The sequence below is a fragment of the Sesamum indicum genome, linkage group LG1 (assembly GCF_000512975.1).
Source record: "Sesamum indicum cultivar Zhongzhi No. 13 linkage group LG1, S_indicum_v1.0, whole genome shotgun sequence".
NCBI classification, from domain to species: domain Eukaryota; kingdom Viridiplantae; phylum Streptophyta; class Magnoliopsida; order Lamiales; family Pedaliaceae; genus Sesamum; species Sesamum indicum.
In genome coordinates, this window is record NC_026145.1 from 630,338 (window position 1) to 644,716 (window position 14,379).

Sequence of the window (14,379 nt, forward strand, 5' to 3'; positions counted from 1 at the left end):
TTCCCCCCCCCCCCCCCCCAAAAAAAAAAAAAAAGAAAAAAAAGGAAAGAAACCAAACAAGAATCTCGTGGCATGCATTGATTTTTCTTTTGCAGATATGAGGGCTCAATTGGATCAGCATCTCGTGCAATGGTGGCTCTTGATCAATTTGCAGCACAGTTAGGTCGAAGAAACTTCTGATTTTGTTGGATCGAGGTTTCTTGGACGATACAGTTAATGAGATCCAAGCGAGATAGATCTATTGTCCTAGAACAAAGCACTTCGTAGAAAAGAATTGGCTGTTGAGCTGTTAGCTCATCTGCGCGTTTCATGAAAACAAATAACAGGAGCTAATGGCGTTCTTTGTGGCTATTCGCGCAATTGTTTTCTCCCTATCTCAGAAGCAGTGCGCAACGTCTTCTCAGGATCATGGTCTCGGTATCAGAAACTTGGGACTGTATGATCTGATCGCCATTCCTTGGATCATTTTCCTTGTTTTCTCGGTCAACTATGCCCCCCTCATCACTTATTGAGACTCGTTACTCTCTTTTTTTGGTCGACTTAGTTTGAATCAAGATAATTTACAAAATCATTTAGAATACATGACAAAAACATTAAGATGGAAGCTTAGAAACTCGAGAATTCATAGTTAGGACTTAGGAGCTAAAAGCATTCAACAATCAGAGAGACCATAATTCATTTTTTTAAAGTTTTAAAATTAATTTTACGGATAATTATGTTGAAAATTTTTGAGATTTCGTGTAATTACACGTAATCTTTTGTTGATTGGAAAATTATCCTGATGTTTATTTTTATTTAACAAATAGATCCTTCTATTATGTATAATTTACTGAATTTGTTGATGTTAACAAAAATTTAAATAAAAATTTATATTACCCGGATTGATTTATTAATGATTTATAGTAAGGTAAATAGATATTTTTGACCAAACTACCTTTATAAGGATAATAATATACATCGTCACATGCATTAGCGTGTGAAAATGTTTGAGGAAACTTTGGATAGAAATTGTTTTTGTAATGTGTAAGTAATTAGTCAACTTAGAGTAAATATAGATTTTCATTTAATTTTTTTCTAATTTATTGAATTAGTCAACTTAGAGGCAAATTCGTTGAATTTTCACTTACGGGTAAGACTTGTTAAATAGAAACAAACTCACGAGTACCAAATGTAATTCTACAGATCAAAGAAAAGTTGCGTTAAATCACGCCAAAATCTCATTGAAGGGTGGTGTAATTATCCCTCAATCTTATAATCTAAGTTGGAAAAACTAGCTTTGCCGACTTGATAAAATTTAAACTTTTCTATGATACTGACCCGAATGAAAAGCTGCCCCTCAAACATGATCTCACATCTTATGGGTGACAAAATCATCTTGCAAGCTCTTAGAACTTGAATGTTTAACAAATATAGGCTCAGACAAAAACCCTTTATGCAAATCGATTTCATTTATTAATAATGTAGTAAGAATAGATAACCTCAAGCACACAGTTTCTCTACAATGGTTGTACATTTTCCATTATTGTAGAAACCTTGATAAATGGTGAACTCTTTGTTGTATATATTTTCAAGTATATATATATCCAAAAGAATCCCTCCCCTTGCTGCTGTAATCTATACCAATGGATACTCTTGCTGATCAAAAACGCGGTTATGACAAGTTTTGTCACAAGGATATGGGCAATCAATCTTCTGAAACGGACTTCTGTCGTAAAACCAGTCTCCAACTGCTTTAGCAATTGTCTGTATGTAGAAAAAGTACATTTTTAGCATCCACAACAAGGAATTCTGATTGTCGAAAGAAGAAGAGAAAAGTAGAGAACCTTGTTATATAACAGGGGAGAATCGCCCCTAAACCATGTTTCCTGCATCTCAGTTTGGCAATGCGCGTAGCAGCCGTTGATGAAGTATCCTCTTGATGTGGACGAGCCTAATCCACTCAACGCGTTCAGAAACTGTAATCTGAATTCTGAAAAACACAAAGACTAGTTTAACGTTCGGACCAAGTGTTCCTTGAAACTAATAACTTCCTTTTTTCTGTCTTGAGAATCGACATGTAGAATTTTGATGTACGAGGTTTTTGCATGAGGAGATGAAGCAGTTGTGAGCATTGTCTTAACCTTGCATGGTTTGGAGTTGAGTGGTGGAGCATTTAACTATATCAGTCTTGCAGTCATGCCAGAGTCCATGCGGATCAGCTACACCAGGTGCCAAGATATTCTTAATCTGGGAGAGGTACGAGAATTTTTAAAATCAGTCAAGAACTGACAGTGAAACTGAACAAAAGAAACATCAATTCATCATGTCGTATGTATAATGGAATATCTAAGGGCAACATGAAAACATTTGTCCCATGTTCAATCTGTTTTAAGCCAACTGACCAAAGAGCAATGTATTTGCTGCACATTATGTATCGAGTACATGACAGTGTCTATGATATGCATGACTTCATATAAAATATGAGAACAGCTGGAGATATTGGCAATAACCTAAGATAGATGTATGCTGACCTGCCAAGAATCATAGGCGGCATTTACAATGAAAAGAGGTGTTCGAATGCCTTGTGCCATGTTTTGTGGGAAAAAGCACTGCAAATTTGTAAGAATTCATACACATGAGATGAGTTCTTTATTCACACAGAAAACAACAGTGTAATGAAAATGACTCCTACCAGACTCGGTTTCATTCTCGAGGTGCATGATTGGGGTAAATTCTTTGCCGATCCCTGCACCCAAGTCAGTGAAGAAGTTACAATCAGAGGTAAATTCGGCTTCAAACATTGTTTTTTATGACAAACGACCTAAAATATACGACTATCTTACATGTGTTGTAACAACATCGTTATAGAAATCTTGAATGTGGGGAGCTCCAGAAACATCCTTCCTGTTACGGTGATAAATGACTTGGGCTCAGCCGAAAATGAGAGAGCGATTGTTCTTGCAGTGTATATTGTTATATCTTCTTAGATTATAAGGCGACTGATGAAAGCTTACGCATTAATAAAAAAACCAGCGTCTGAAAAGCACTTTACTTTCGTGCCCACGGGAAGAAGAGCCTTGAAGTTATCACAGTGAAGGATCGATGTTAGTCCGCCGGCTGAACAACCAGACAGAATCGCCTATATAGGAAGTCAAGAACTGCTGTTATTGACCAGAACAAGCAAAGCATTTCTGTTTCTTAAGGTTGTTGATTAATGCACTTATTTGAAGGAACAATCACAAAGAAATAAACCAAGAAAATAAAAAGAAGTACATTTTCAGCATTCTTCATTCCTTTTGCCAACAAGTCTTCAATAACAGCAACAAATACCCTCGCGCCTCTGTAGTAAAGTTTGGTTGCCTAAGACAAATCAAAAAATTCATGTGTATTAGAACAACATCGGATGGATATAGTATTTCACAACGAAAAGCTTATACTTTTAATAAAAGCAACTAACTGGCTTACAGGATCAACTACTTCTACGTCACCCGTAAACGACGCCCCATCACAGTATCTGACCTTGATCCTATTCCAGTTATAGAAATCTGGAAGTTCTCGTTAAGACCATGTCATTAGTTAAATTGATCATCACGAGTACACAGCTACATGTGAAGGCATGAACGTACGAAGTCTGAAGCATACCAGGATTAAACTGCGGCTTGTTGCTAAAAATCCCAGAAAAAGCAATCTGTTTAGCCATCAGTTTTGAGGAACCTAGTCGGGTTTTGGTCCGGGCAAGGCAAGTCGTCACGTTATTACACCATCCTCCTCCCTACTCTCCGACAGTGGTGAAAGAAATCAGCTCATGGATTATTCAGAAAATAGGAAGCCATTGTTCCATTCAAGAACTATTAACAGCCACTATCAAGGCTCTCAAACTAAGACATCAATTTTAACTTTCAACAATTCAATCCAAATCATTTTCTTGCACATTCAGAAAAATCAAGACAAAAGGTCTCATCGGTCCTAAGATCAAAATTGTATTACTACTTCCTTATCCTCGCAAACGGTCTGAAACGGGACAACAGGACTAACCTCAACATGAACTAACCAATTGTTAATTCCTGCTCCAGATCCCTTATCAATGTGATATGCGGGCGGACTCCCATCCAAACAAACTGCAAAATTACAACACAGAAACATAAATAAACCAAAACATAAACAACTAATCCCACAAGGTTATCTGTAATAATCTTTACCTGCACCCTTTGCCACAGCGCTCTGAACATAAGTAATATCAACAAAGAAGCTCTCAGTTCTCAGCACAATCATCAGACAAACCACAAATACAGACCATTGCTGTAATCTTCCATTCATGTTTCTGTCCATTTTGAAAATCCAACAATCACAACTTGAATATGAACTGAAAAACTCAAGCGGACAAAACATTTCAACTCACAAACAACATAGGACTCCAGATTAAACCAAAATTCAAGTTCTAGAAATCTTGTTCTGTAAACACAGAATCGAAAAGAAAGTTTTCAACTTTTTGACCCATAAATAAGAGGAACTTTTTTCCCTTTCTTGGAAACAAAATTCATGTAATAAGATTATTATTTCTTACACACGATTCTCTTTCAGTATAGATCTTTGTCAGCAACTTATAATGCCAAATCAATGCGACAAAAGAACTACAAATACTGTTAATTCTTCTGACATTATAGTACTAAAAATAACTCTAAAAATCATTGAATGCATAACTTAAGAACACAAAAATCTAAATCTAAATGCTTCAGACACGTACCTCGAATGGAAAAATCTTTTAATTAAGCAAAGCCCAGTTCAAGATTTCTATATCTGGAGCTTAAAACAAGCTCCAAACTACAAAATAAAAATGACAATAAAAAGGGTGTTTAACTATAATAACAGCTTTGTGAAGAAATGCGGTTTGTAATAATATTAAAAAATGGGTAGAGAATCCAAGAGAGGCTACCGACACTTATTCTTGTGCAAGAATTGGTGTTTTCATTGTTGGGTTTATATATAGGTTCTTTATATGGGTTGGAGTGCCCAGACCCGACCCGTATAACATGGAGGCCAATGACATTAACGAATCTTATCGGCCTACGCGCTCTGCATTGATTAAGCAAGGTGGACGACGGATGGCAAGTAGAGTAATTGAGAAGAAGTGAGGTTATTTGCTATGTTGTCGGATTTCATTTTTTATTTTAAAAATTTTATTACTATCTTTTATTCTATTTAATTTCGTGAAAATTCATATGCAAGAATTCTTGGTCTAGAGTTATGATAATCTATATTAATACGAAAAAGGAAGCTCTACTACACTCATATGACGATTAATGAGACTACCGAATTAAATTTTTGGCTAGTCACAATTTGTCATTCAAATTGTGATCGTTTTTATATTTTGACATCTAAATATTTTTTTTTGTCAACTTATTATTTCAGTTTTGTAAAATTCTTTAGTTTGTCATTTATAACTGATTTTTAACCAAGTTTTTTTTTCAAAAAAATATCCCATGCGCAACATGTGACATTTTTCCAACATGTGAAATTTAAGGGTTATGAGATGTGATATTTTTCATATATGCACAACATGTGACATTTTTCCAACAGAAAAATCAATAAAAAGACGGTCATATATGACAAAGTGCAAATTTCACAAAGTTGATATCGTAAATTGATCACAAAAAACAGTTTTGATGGCAAAGAGTAAAAACCAAACATAGTTCGGATAACAAAATGTAATCTACCCTTAATTTTTTGTGAAGTAAAAAATGTTCTTCAAATGATAAAACAATTAATTTATTTCTGATGAAAAACGCATAGGTCCAATGATCTAGACAATCGTTCAAGACTTGAATCGAAGCGAATGCAAATCCTGAAGGGGAGACATGCAAAAAAGGCGTTAGCACTCCGATGCTCAAGTTAATATTAAATTTGAGAATGAATAAAGCCAAAAAGTAAATAAGTGTGATTGAAAATTGAGATATGGTGAATAAAGTTGGTGAAAAGTACAAAAACACGTGACAATATGCTTGTAGAGTGCTTAGAGAATATTTAGAGAGTGAGAGAGATGATTTAGAGAGTAAGAGAGTAAGGGTGTCGTCTAGAGAGTGAGAAAGGTCTTAGAAAGGTGTCCAGAATGTGTCCTTCGTATAGAAGAGTTAGCCTGTATTTATAGGGGGTGTCCTCCTGCGATGGGGTTCTACACGTTTTCTTTATTCTCGGAGAGAAATGGATAAGGGCTATTTGAATACGTTATGATCTATCTTTATCTTCTGTTAGGTGTGCTTTTGAATGTTTATCTCCGAGTTGGGGGAGATCCTTCATCAGTGAGGACTCCTAACCGTTAGGGAGTTATAGCCACCAAGGAATCCAGGGCTGGGGGGAACCTCCCTCGTCCGCAAGGAGTCCCAATCGTTAGGGATGTCTTTCTTGCTAAGGTTGATGTGTAACTAGGGTAGTTGCTGACCTCTGAGCTGATGAGGTGCCACGTGGGAGAGTGGGCTGTCACGTGTGTGGCTTTTTAGGCCGAATATTTTGGTGGGGTTTGATCATAGTTAGAGTTGGGGGATGTTCTGGACCTCCTCCCTTTGTCAATCTGTTCTCTAAGGAACACCCCCCAAGGCCGTTTGCCAAGTCCCCTTGGGCCTGTTAGGATATTATAGGCCTCTCGTTTCTTTCTTCTTTTTGGATCACTTGGGCCTCTTTAAGCCAAACTTAATTTTATGCACATCAATTTCAAATTTTACATGAATTGATAATTCCTTTTTCTTTTTCAATATAATGTAGTTTATATATTTTACTCTTATTTATAATATATTTTAAAGCGTGATAAATTATTTATTGTATGCATGCTGGAATTATGTGTCGCAACAGCTAGTATAAAAAAAATAAAGACGTTTGCATTCACAAACGACGACTAATGACACCATCATACTAATTCTTAAGTATAACAATTATAACCCTAATTAGATCATTAAAAAATTAATTATAATTATAATTTTTTAAAAAAATAATTTTACATTATTTTAATATAATTACATCACTTAGTTTGATGCATTAATTTATATATTTTATTTTAATATATATCAAATTTCAAAACATAGATAATATTTATTATATAGACGTAGGTATAGGGCGGCACGGCTAATTTTCAATTAAAGTGGATTTCATGGACTTGATTCAATCAATAAATGTGAGTTTTATATTATTTATTACGTCAACTTAATACAATGAGAATGCGACATAGTTTATCTTAATTGTTTAATTTAATTTATCACTATATAATATTATAAACAAATACATTATCCTCTTATAGAAAAATAATAATTTATCTTTTTATATTTTTGAAAATAAAATAATTTATCTTCCTATTTTATTGACCAGCTCGATTCATATCTTATTCTTTCTTTCTTTTTCAGTTTTGTAAAAACCAATTACAATTATATTTGAATATTAATTATCAATATCATATATAATAAATTATTAATTAATATTAATACAATATACTAACAATTATTATTAAATTAAATTAATATCCACGCATTCATGAACTCGCACCCATAAACTAATCAAATATCAAACTAATTTGATATATAATAATAATTCCAATTAATTAAAGTATAATAATGCATATATTACTAAAATTCGAACTCATAATTTTTTAATTGCATAATTCAATTTTAATATTAGAGCGAAACGCCTTAACTATATCAAGAGATTTAGTATTACATTACCAATCGGGTTTTCAATACATTTTATAAGATATTTGAAAACTTATAAAATTTGATAATTTTTCTTTTTAAAGATTAAAAAATAAGATGTTAGAAACTTATAAGCTCCTTTAAAACACCCAAAGTTGCTCTTATTTTTAACATTTTAATAAATTAATTCCTGGTCGTATTAATTAATAAATTATAATTATATTAGTAATTTTTTATAAATTTCATAACATTTCAAAAGCTTATTTTTAAAATAAATCGAATATCTTATAATCTTAAAAAATATCGTATAATAAGATATATAAACTCATAAAATATTTTAAATAAATTTAGCCAAACGCGGTCTTAATCAATTATTCAAGAGAGAAAACATTGTTTTATACTATAATTGGAACTCAATTACCATTTAATTTAACTATTTACAATAATTTCTCAAAGTCGTGTGTAATAATCTAATGCATGTACACCCTACACTTGGAAATGAATTGCATCAACAGATAGATAGATGCATTCTCCACCATCAATTTTGCATGGGAATAAATGATTGCAATGATTGATGGGATGAACGCGGCATTGATGCCGGTGGGTTGTTTAAGGCGTTGTGGTGGGCGCTGCACACTGTCCTTTCCCATTTGTATGAATCGCACTTCAAAAGTCGCTTTTCATTTTCCTAATTTTGGAGCTATGTATATTATTCAAATCTTAGTAAGATCCATTTCAGCTATATGTTATTACTTGAAAATATTTTAAAGAATAATTATATTTACGCCCCATATTTATGATGTATTTACACAAATAACTTCTATTTTCTCTATAATTATAGAATTTATCATTAAGAACAAAAAAATATGAGTAGTTTATGAAATGACGACGATGTTTTGTGGAAGTGTATGTGTAATTTTTAAAAAAATAAGGATAATTTGTGTAAATAACGTTGATATATTTTATGTGTATGTGTAATTATCCAAAATATAGGGATAGTTTGTGTAAACATACCATATTTCATAGGGTGAATGTAATTATCACATATTTTAATTAATCAAATTTCATTTCCATCATATAATAATTAGTAAAACATAGAAGAATAGTCATATATTTAATATAGAGTTTTAATACAATAATTAATTATAAAATCATATTATAATTTTATTCGTAATTAAATTATATATTCAAATTTGATTAGAGCCACATTATTAAAAAAATACCCTTCCATCTTTTTTTTTCGTGAAGTATAATTTCTATGAAATTAAACATATAAAACGAAAATACACATTGGGTAATTAAATCCACTATTATGACTTTTTTTTTATCTAAAATATAATAAAATGGAATAATATCAAATTGTATGAATTATATCATATATATCAATAAAATTCAAATTTTCCCAATAATATAATAAGTAATATTAATTTATATTTTATCCCCGGATGGCATAAGATTCTCATTCCATCGACATGTCTCTCTAACACAAGAATCAACTAAAGTAGTAGTTTAGACATCATAATCATAGTATTAATTAATTAATTTTATATAGTATTTTACAGATCGGGAAAAAAACATCACTATTCCAATGTCTCCAATCCTTAATTGGTTTGACGTCCTACGTACTATAATTTACTCGTGTTATATCCTTAATTATAACCAACTTGGGCTTTCACGAGTCCACACTTTCGTGTAAGAATGAGACATTTTAATACTAAATTCTCCCATTGCAGGTAGAAATTTGTCTCTAATACATTAGTTCGTTTTTGTTTACACCAACAATATCTATTTAATTGACCAAGTTAAGATCTCATAACTATATGGTCATGTGCTTGAATCACACTAATTTTTTAAAGTCAGATTAAATATGCATTTAATACTGTGTCATTAACAATCTGCAGATGGATTCGATCGTAAGAGAGCTTCCTCAAAAGAGGAACCCCTACAACTCCAACCATTTTTTTGTAATTTTAAGTTATAACCTATTTGATGTCTGGAAGTCTAAACGACGACTAATAAGCTAGGTCATAGCCTATGGTCCTATGTTCATGTCACTCGCCTCAGTCTATGGTGGTAATCGAAATCGTATATATGTATGTATATATATATAATGTGGGAGAATCTTATTAAGGTCTTCTCAAACATTCCCGAAAATGCACTAGACCATTGGTAAAGGCCTAAAGGTTTAACGCAAATCAATATCTCAATGATCTGACCATCAAGATCTATGCAAACCCTAATATGTGCTAACCACTACAACCCGTACATCATGCGTGCAATCATACAGTTAGGCTTACTCCCTCAATCAAGTACAACTCTTACTATCCCATTTCTCTATACTCTCTCTAGAATCTTTTTTCATTCACTGATTTAAACGTCAAAAAGTCATCATTAGGAATATCCCAATATAATTATAATTTTGTGTTTGTTTTATAATATAACCATTTAAGAAGAGGACCACTACTTTTAGAGCAGCATCTACCTAAAAGAATCACTTTTTTTATCTTTAAAAATTAAAAGAATCACTTTAAAATACCTTTATATTTACATTTGGAACAAAAAGATATAAACTTTTTTATAACAAAAGAAAAGAAAAGGAAAAGTTGAGTAGAACTTTTAAAGCTCAAACAATCATAGACAATATAGATTTCACATCAAAGGAAAGATGAGCATTATATGTGAGAAAGCTTATCCCTATGATCAAATCAATTTCGAGAATAAGATGTTTAACCTAAACAAATTAAGTAAGCAAAAGGGTCCCAATCACCTTTCCATATTTTCTTCTTTTGTCAAGAAAAAGAGGCAAGTGGCTGAAGCACAAACTACAAAGTTGATTCCAGAAGCCAAACATGCCACTAATTGAAAATGACAAATATATATATATACATACATATATATATATATAGTTTATCTCTTCTTTTACTTATTATTGACACTGATTTTTTATGATATATTATTCCTTCATCCTTCTCATATCTTGCATTCTCATAGAATTTAAATAAGGGCTTGAAAGATAATTTAAAAAAAAAATACTTTACTTTTTAATATTTTATTAATAAAAAAGTAGTTTTAATTTTTCAATCTCAATATTGCTCTCGAGAAATTTATAATATTAGCGAATGTAAAATTTGACATTAGAATATCTAAAAGTATAGAGAATTAATATATTTATCTTAGAGGTTATGGGTTCCCCGCCAGGTGTGTAGAATGTTGTTTGTTATATAGCAAGAGTTGGTTTACTGCATAGTAGGAGTTGTTGGATGCTGTAATAGTAGGTGTTATTGAGCAAGGATATGATTCTTGTAATAGTTTTATGAGTTGTTGTCTACTGTAGTAGTAGATGTTATTGAGCAATGATATGATTCTTGTAATAGTTTTATGAGTTGTTGTCTACTGTAATAGTAGGTGTTATTGAGCAATGATATAATTATTGTAATAATTTTTATTAGATATTGATGTCGATATGTATGATTGGACTTGTAATTGATTTATTTCAATTGATAATAGTTTATCGCTCTTACCTCAAAAAAAAAAAAAATACAAACATCTTACACAGATAACTGGGGGGGGGGGTGTTTGGAGAGTTTATTGAGATGCTACAAGTTGTGTTCGGCAAATTTTCAGAAAAAGATCTTGTAAACTCTAAAAATAAAATGTTAGGAGCTTATATAAGCTCTTTAAAAAAAAAAAAAAGAAATTATCAACTTATTTTTAAAATCTTAACAAATCTATTTAAAATAATTATAAATAGATTATTTTTTAATATTTTATAAGTTCCATAATTTTATTTATCCAAACACTTTATTAACTAATTTTTAAAATAAAATTTAACATCTTATAAGTTTTAAAAACATCTTATTTTAAATAAGCTAATTAGTTAAACACCCTTTTATTTATTTTTCTTTTTCAAGAAAAGTATATTAATTGCAGTACTGATCAATGCATGTTTCATGAAATTATTCATTTAATATATTCATAAAAAAATTATAACAAATAATAAGATTGAAAATTCATATATATAAGATAAATACTAATGAAAATTGACCCTATAACCGCATATTTATAATTTCAAAATCTCATTTAAATCTTAGACTAAGACATCATGTGTGTTACTTTCAAAATTGGCGACTTGCAATGTTGTAATGGTTGTTTCTTTCATAATGCTCTCTTTCAATCAAGGATAATTACACTTTTCTCTCCTAAAATTCAGTATAATTATATATAAACCTTTTATAATTTAAAAAATTATATCTAGCACTCATAAAGTTTGCCTCGATTTAACAAATAAATTCCTCAATTAGTCAAAATTCAATGAATTTTCTAATATTAACAAAAAAAAAAAAATTGAATGAAATTGATTCTTAACCTCGATTGACTGATTGTTGATTTACGCAGGCCAAATAATTTTGTTGGGACTAAACTACTCTTATAATGATAAAGATATATTTCCTCACATGCGTTAATGCTTGAAGACATACAAGGGTAATTTGGTCATAAAAAGATTTATTTGACGTGTAATAAATCAGTAATTTTGGAGAATTTTGACTAATGAAATGATTTATTTGTTAGATGGAAGCAAACCTCAGGGCTGCTAGATGTAATTTTCCAAACTACAAGAGGTATATGTGTAATTACACCAAACCTCAGGAAGGAGAGTGTAATTATCCCTTCAATCAATACATAAATATACTAAAAATAATAAGTAGCAAATTATAATAACTCCCGATTCAACCAATATATTAATAAATTAAACACAATAACTCACATAAAATGAAACATATTCCTATACATCCGATGAAACTCAATCTATAACTTTAAATTTATATATATATTGGATTTAAAAATATCAAAAAATAACAACTGATATATTATACTAAAAATTAGTACCACTTAAAAAGTATGGTAAATAAATAATATCTATTAATAAATAAAATAAATATAAAAATTTAAATTTTTATCACGATTAATCAAAATCTATCATGATATTAGTTATGGTCAAAATATTAATCATGACAAATATTTTGGACATACTAACAAAAACAACACAAAATAGGTGTTGCGCTGGCGTGGTCAATTAATATTCCCCACTTTTTTTTTTATTTACATTTAATCGTAATAAAATATCATATCTATTTATTATATTTTTGTAGAAAAGCTAGAAAATTATCTCATGTGCGCGTGTCATAAAGGGTTTTTTTTTTTTTGGGGGGGGGGGGGGGGAAAAGGGGGGAGGAGATAAGATTTTTTTTAAATAAAATATGTATATATTGGAAAAGCATTTCAATACTCTTAAAAGAATATATTGCATCAGTTCTAAATTATTATATTTTATCTTTTATTTTAACAACATATTTCCATATATCCATAATATAATTTATTTAATTTTCCAAATTATATCTCATATTTTTCTTCGTTAATTAAGATATATATATAAAAAAAAAAAAAAGAGGAAGAGAAATCCCCTTTTTCTAAATTAAGTGACAACACTAATGTAAATCCCCTCCAAATAATGCTCATAATATGTAGTGATTTTTTATTTTATTTTTACTTTAATACAGATCATCATATGGATCATAAGATTTTGAAAGAAAAAAAAAAGAAAATGGATTTTGTAGATTAGTTCCTACTATAACAAAAAAAATAAAATAAAATAAAATACTCGGGTCACTTCGATTACTAACCCAATCCATATACGTCATCAACTTTAATTAATAGTATTTATTATTTTGTGTTCAATGTATATATACACACATATCAATGATCTTTCATGTTAGATCGATACAATTTGTTCCATCCCCGTCGAATATATACAAACAAGATCATCTTTTTTCTGAGTATAAGTCCATTATTCAAATTGCATCGTGTGGTTGGTAAATATCTATCTATTTATCTTTTTTTATTTATTTTTTTAAAATATTTAATTTATTTATTATTTATTTATATAACTTTTCAGCCCACATTAGAAGTGTTAATGAGTTGAGCTCGAGCTCACAAACGAGCTATCTAGCTCCATAACACAAGTCAAGCTCGAGCTCGTGAGTTGGAGCTTGCGAACAAGCTAGTATCGAGCTGGAGCTCAAATTCAATCAACTTTTTTTTTAAATATCTAGATTTAAAAAAAAATATATATATATATATATACGCACTATTATACCATTTGTAATATATTATTTAAAAATCTAAATAAGAACTAGGAAGAAAATATTCACAAGAAAACTAAAAAGAAACAATACGATGAAAGAAAATTTACAGTCATGAAAAATTATTCGATCCAATTATTTAATAAAAAGTAACCAAAGTTCCATACCGCTACTTAGTTTTTAAACTAACATCAATAAATTCTTTTCTATTTCTAATTTTAATTTTAATGAGTTACTTGATTGATTTATTTATTTGATATATATAGAGAGAGATAACTAATATATTTATTATTCCCCACTACAACTAGTGGTAAAAATTATTTTTTAAAATAACGAATTATTTTTAGTTAATATTTCTTTTCTTCTTCTTATTTTAGATATTCACTGCAAAAATTATTTATTTTTTTATCATAATTATTTTCATATTATTATTTTTCCTATAATAAACTTTTTCATAAGATAACATTTAATTATCGTAATTTTTTTGTTACATGTATCTCTTTTTAAAAAAATAAATTGTGCACATGTATCGAATGTGTCATATCCAACTAGTTATATATTAAGAATTATTACCTTTTTGGTACATATCT

At 30.1% G+C, this 14,379-nt stretch overlaps 2 protein-coding genes across 4 annotated transcripts in view; one reads left to right on the forward strand and one right to left on the reverse strand.

The window, feature by feature from the left end:
* LOC105157982 overlaps positions 1 to 762 on the forward strand; it is a 4,149-nt gene extending 3,387 nt beyond the window's left edge. Inside the window, exon 6 of one of the 3 annotated variants that reach the window (XM_020696000.1) lies at positions 96 to 762. In XM_020696000.1, coding sequence (XP_020551659.1) covers positions 96 to 180 — 85 coding nt within the window. In that variant the 3' untranslated portion in view covers positions 181 to 762. The remainder of the gene's footprint in view (positions 1 to 95) is intronic. The other 2 variants (XM_011074755.2, XM_011074683.2) reach the window with 2 other exon arrangements.
* On the reverse strand, positions 1,430 to 4,945 carry LOC105158177 (pectin acetylesterase 8-like). Its single transcript, XM_011074950.2, has 13 exons — positions 4,724 to 4,945; positions 4,179 to 4,300; positions 4,015 to 4,097; positions 3,622 to 3,751; positions 3,445 to 3,524; positions 3,253 to 3,339; positions 2,994 to 3,118; positions 2,823 to 2,883; positions 2,672 to 2,725; positions 2,511 to 2,588; positions 2,121 to 2,226; positions 1,824 to 1,969; positions 1,430 to 1,743 (listed from the first exon to the last, which is right to left on the reverse strand). The coding sequence occupies exons 2-13, from the start codon at positions 4,294 to 4,296 to the stop codon at positions 1,615 to 1,617; spliced, it is 1,197 nt and encodes a 398-aa protein (XP_011073252.1). The 5' UTR covers positions 4,297 to 4,300; positions 4,724 to 4,945; the 3' UTR covers positions 1,430 to 1,614.

Coding starts and splice junctions, on each gene's coding strand:
- LOC105158177 (XM_011074950.2), bottom strand. CDS start 4,296: ATGAATGGAAGATTACAGCAATGGTCTGTATTTGTGGTTTGTCTGATG. Junction 2,726..2,822: donor ACGATGTTGTTACAACACAT/GTAAGATAGTCG, acceptor ACTTGGGTGCAG/GGATCGGCAAAGAATTTACC. Junction 1,744..1,823: donor CTCCCCTGTTATATAACAAG/GTTCTCTACTTT, acceptor TTCTACATACAG/ACAATTGCTAAAGCAGTTGG.